The sequence below is a fragment of the Pediculus humanus genome, genomic scaffold (assembly GCF_000006295.1).
Source record: "Pediculus humanus corporis 1103172107682 genomic scaffold, whole genome shotgun sequence".
Lineage (NCBI taxonomy): Eukaryota > Metazoa > Arthropoda > Insecta > Psocodea > Pediculidae > Pediculus > Pediculus humanus.
This window is the reverse complement of record NW_002987291.1, coordinates 2029-7682: the sequence shown is the minus strand read 5'-3', so window position 1 is coordinate 7682 and position 5654 is coordinate 2029. Positions and strand designations below refer to the sequence as shown.

The 5654-nt window shown below is 27.7% G+C and overlaps 1 protein-coding gene across 1 annotated transcript; it reads left to right on the top strand.

Annotated features, from left to right (window-relative positions):
- Positions 1–1734: 1734 nt before the first annotated feature.
- Phum_PHUM298660 (uncharacterized protein) lies at positions 1735–3864 on the top strand (the record flags this gene model as incomplete). The annotated part of the gene is made up of 3 exons (XM_002427103.1): positions 1735–2011; positions 2351–2733; positions 2833–3864. The coding sequence occupies 3 exons, from the start codon at positions 1735–1737 to the stop codon at positions 3862–3864; spliced, it is 1692 nt and encodes a 563-aa protein (XP_002427148.1).
- Between the last annotated feature and the right edge of the window lie 1790 nt (positions 3865–5654).

Here is a 5654-nt window from a genome sequence, read left to right as displayed (position 1 = left end):
CTTATTATTATTATTATTATTATTATTTTGTTTCAATATTAATAAACCCGTTTAATTAAAATTAATTTTTTTTTTGTCGTGAGAATTTCAAACGAATTGTTTTATCATTATTATTATTGATAAAAAACACCCTATTATTATTATTATTATTTACTTATTTATAATAAATAATTAATAAAAATTTATTTAAATTAATTACGTCATTTAAAAAAAAAAAAAATTTATTCACGTATTTCTAATTTTTTTTTTTTGTCGAAAGTGAAATTAAAAAAACCGATGATGATGTTGATGATGATGTTGATGATGATGATGATGAAAATAATAATAATAATAATATTAAAAGAAAATTTTTTTTTTTTTTATTAAAAACTTTTCAAAGTTGAAATTGATTTTTTTTTTTTTTTTTATTTCTAACAATCAACTGCCAGTCAAAAAGTCAAACTTAAATTTTTTTTTTTTTTTTAAATTATTCATAAGAAAATTTAATTTTTTATACATTTAAATCTAACAACAAAGAAAAATCGTTATTATTATCATTGGAGAAAAATGAAAAATAAAAAAAAAAATGGCGGATATTTTATATATGTATTAAAAAATGACAAAACAGTTGGCCAATTGAACCTTTTTTTTTTTTTTGTATGTTTATTCCCAAAAGGATTATTTATCTTCTCTTCTCTCTAAATAATATATATAATATAATCAAAGGGAGAGAGACTCTGGAAATGATAAAAAAAAGCAAAACAAATTATTATTATTATTTTTTTTTCTCCAGCATCGGATTGAAATTTTAATTCGTTTTATAAGCGAGAATATGTGTGATACGTGCACGTTTTATATTTAAAAAAAAAATTTTTTTTTTACGTACGTACGTAAATAAATAAATAAATAAATGTATTTATGTATCTATGTATACATATAATAATAATAATATTTTCTTTTAAAAGGATTCAAAAAGCGTTTGAAATCAAAATAAAATAAATTAATAATATAATAAAAAAAAAAAAAAAAAATTGAATTAAAATTTAAATAAGGCTTATTCAAGAAAGAAAGAAAGCGAAAAAAAAATGGTGGAAAAACTTTTTTTTTTTACGTACTTTTTTTTTCTCTCTCTTTCTTCCCCTACCTCCCCCTCCCCCTCTCTCTCTCTCTTGCACAAAAATAAATCGGCTTAAATTCTTTGAATCTTAAAAAGGAAAACGAGGGAAGGAAAAAAAAAGGAAAAAAAAATCAATTAAATTTATAAACGTTTTACAAATGAAAATTTAATTTTTTTTTTTTTTTTTTTTGCGAGTTAGCCTACTTTACATTTTACATAAAAAAAGATAAATAAAGATAGAGAGAGAGAGAGAGAGAGAGAGAGAGAGAGATCGTTAACTTTTATTTTCGAATATTATTTTCAATTTAAAAAAACTTGAATAAAATGACCGGTTTATTTTTTTAAAAAAAAAAAGAAAATTCAAATTGATATTACCTATAAAAAAAAAAAAATAAACGATTCAGCCATTTTAAATTGAAAACAATTGTTTAAATTTATTTTTTTATTCGTTCTTTAAAAAAAAAAATTGTCTATTGAAATTTTTTCTTTCCAATATTCATTTTCCCCATTTTTTCTTATTTTCAGTTGTCACGGAAAATCACGAAGAAACGAGATTACCGAAAAAAATTCAAAATGATATTCCTTATATTACATTTCGTTCGAGGATTGATAATATCGAACCGGAAAACGATGCCGAAATGTTTTGGGAAGTCACAGCTCCGTCGGATATCGTAGATGGTAATCATCCAGATTCTAAAATATTGACCACCCACGATCACGTTGATGAAATGATGACTGGACAAAATCCTCCGGCTAAAAGAGTTAAAAAAATTTTACCACCTTTCGAGCAAAACAGAAGAGAAAGAAACGTCGCACAAGACAAAAATTTTTCTTCGACGATAATTAATAATAATAATAATAATAATAATGTTCGTTACGAGAGTGAAAATGTGAATGTGGAAAACGTAACAAGAAGTAATGACGTAAAAAACGAACGTGGATCACCGAGTTTTTTTTTAAAAACGAAAATATTTAAAATTGATAACAAGACTGATGATGAAAAAAACATTAAATTAAATTTAAACGAAACAATCGAAATTAAAAATAATAATAATTTAATAAATAAAAACATTGAAATAGTAGACGGAATTCAAGGGATTCGTTTGGTTCCAGACGATCACGAAACCGTTACCAAAGAAAATAATAATAATGAAGGAGGCGGCGGTGAAGAAGAGGAGAAAGAAGAAAAGGGAGAACGACAAGAGGAAGAGGCAGAAGAAAAAGAACAAGATGAAGAACAAGAGAAATTTTCAGTGCATAAAAGCATTTGGGATTTGCTTAAAGAAAGAGAAGAATTTATTGACGAAACGGAAAATATTGATGATAAAATAAATTTTAAAGAAAATGAAACGAACACGGTAGAAATTTCCAGCAGCAGCAGAAAACCCGTTTTTGAAAATTCGAATACCATAGACGATGACGACGAAACCGACGCTGTTGAAAATTTTAATCAGGGATATTTAAACGTTGAAAAACACGAATTGCCATTATCCTATGCTTTATCATGGTTACCGAGTAAAACGAATACGAAAATAAAAGCAGACGACGATAAAAAATCAACAAAAATACCACGTGACATATCTAAACTATTAGAATTGACGGAAAATTCAAATTCGGAAACGGATGCAACCGTCACCGTTATCGACATCATTGAAACGGATCAAAACAATCATGGCGGCGGCGGCGGCGGCAGTGGCAGCAGCAAAGACGACGACGACGGCGACAAATCTGGTAAGTGGTACTTGTTTTTACTCATGGGTAACACAACAATTATTCAATTACGAAGAAAAGATTTTACAAAATATTTAAAACTTAATTTGGCGGCACGTTTGAGCGTTGAATATGATGACGTAAGAGTTAATAAAGTTATTTTGGCATCGCCGAAAATTCTCGTAAACGTGAGCGTTTTCAATTCGTCGCCGGATGATTTCGCTGGAGAATACAAAAAGGATTTAAAAGATAAGTTTAATGATAAGGGAGAAACGTCACTATTTAAGCTAGCTGAGACAAATGCAACTCTCCTGGAATTATCCGGTGAAGAATATCACGTAATTAGATTTTTATCTCTTGAATCTCAAAGACCGGAAGCGGAAGCGCACAAGGATTCCCCATCATCGGTAACGACGTTTTCATCATCTCGGCAAAACGATTTCGAATTTATTTTTTACACTTTTATCGGTAGTACCTGTGCCTGCGGCATAATATTAATTTTTTTTATCACTCTAAATAAATATTTTCGAAAAATATCGGATTTCGATTGGCCGACCATGAGAGTTAAATCATCGGCGTGGAAACTCGAAGAAAACAACGAGTCGGACAAAGACTCGGATTTTACAAATATATCACCGGCGGTTATTTATTCAGGTGGATTTCCTCAAATAAGAGGATCTTGGATGAGCGGTACTCGTCCACCATCAACAGATCAACCATCTTCCGCAACAACAACAACAACAACAGTAACAAACAACAGCCGACAAAAATCAATAACGGATTTTAATTATTCACCGCCGACTAGAAAACAACAATCGACGTATTTATCCGAGCCTGAAAATTTATTTACCACGAATTGTAGAAAACAAAGTAAATTAGAAATCTATAATTGTGATGCTAAAAATCTCGTCATGATACCCGTACTCGAAACTCAGGTCAACGTTGGAAAAAATGACAAAAAAATATTTAATAAAATTAAAAATGGCGACACGCAACCGTTAAATTTAAAAATAAATATCGATAAAAACGGACAAGACAATCCTTTATTTAAAAAATAATAATAATAATAATAATGACGTTTATAAATATTTTAACGGAAAAAAAAACGAAGTTAGTAGGCCGCAAAAAGAAAAAAAAAATCAAAATGGCTGACATCCGGTATATAAAATTGAATTATACGTTTGAGCGAAATACACGTAGACTTTGATTTTTTACTTGAGCTGTCTTTACAAAAAAAAAAAAAAATATTTTTATAATTTTTTTTTCTCTTTTTTTTTTGTGTACTAAAAAAAAAAAATTCTCTTTCATCCATTTTTTTTTTATCGATTTTATTTTACAAAAAAAAAAATGGCTTCGAAAACTTATGAATTTTTTTATTTTATTTTTTTTCTGTTAAATTTATGGGGATTTTTTTATTTTAATACCAAACCGTAAAATCTTGAAAATCACGATTTGCGAAAGGGGGAGGCGGGGGGAGGGGGAGGAGAAAAAAGATTTATAAATTATTATCATCATCATCATCGCGTTTTTTTTTTTTTTAATTTTTGAAAATCTTTAAATGTTATATAAATTAACAAATAATGCAACCAAGCGAACCGCCTACTACAGCTTTGCAATTAACAAACTTTTAATGAGTTTGAATGAAGAAAACAACTAAAACCACTAAAATTAAAATTTTAAATTCGCTTAAGTTTTTTTTTTTTTTTCGTTTTCATTTTCGCATTTTCATTTTAAAAAAAATTCCGTAAGGAAGAAAAAAAAATTGTTTTTATTATTATTATTATTATTGGTAAATTTTTCAATCGGAATTCTCAAACCGATATATATAAATATTTTTTTTCCTCCTGTAAATTTTCCAATTTCGGACGATGGAAAATACGATAAAAAAAAAAAACAAAAACAAACATTCAAATGGGAATTTATGTTTTCCAAGTTAAAATCGAAATGGTTACTGTTCCTGTTGTTGTTTTGAGGAAAAATCCCTGTGGGAAAGGTTTTAAGGTCTCATCGAAATGATTCTCACACAAATGTCCGACTTTTAACTTTAAATATTAATAATTTCTTTTTTTATTTTATTTGGGATTTGATTGTATTTTTATTATTATTATTATTATTATTATTATTATTATTATTATTATTATTATTATCATTTTAAAACATTTTATACAAATTAAACAAAAATTAAATTGAAATTAATTTTATTTAATGAATTAATAATTATTATTATTATTATTTGAAATTTGGGGAAAAGGAATCGTTATTAAGATTTTAAATGATGAAATGGAGTTAAAATGAAGAAGGCGGGGGGGAGGGAGGAAAGAAGAAAAAAAACAAATGTCGAGGATAAACATGAATCATTAAAAAAGGCCCGGAAACCATGAAAAACAAAAAAAAAATAAAAAAATACACAAGTGGGATTATTGGAAAAAATCTAACTGGAAAAAAAAAAAAGAAAATTCTTTTTAGAAAAAAAAAAACAAATATTTTTCCCGAGGATGAAAATATATATATACACTGTCTTCAATAAGAAAAAAAATTAAGACGTCATCATCAACATTTGAAAAGTTATGGCCGGATGAAAAATATTATAAAAGGGAAAAGTTAATGGAAAAGATTAAATTTCGTTGAAAAATCTGCCACAAACAGTAGAATGCCGTTGATTGATTGCGTAACTTTTGATCGGGGGTTCGTAGGAGGAGGAAAAAGAGGGGAAGGAGGAGGAAAAGGAGGAGAAAAGAATGAAAAGAGTGTGGGAAAACGATGACACGGTTTATTTCCCCCTCCCCCGCTCTCTTTTTATTCTCATATTTCCGTAAATCTGACTTCCCCCCCCTTACATCTCATCCTA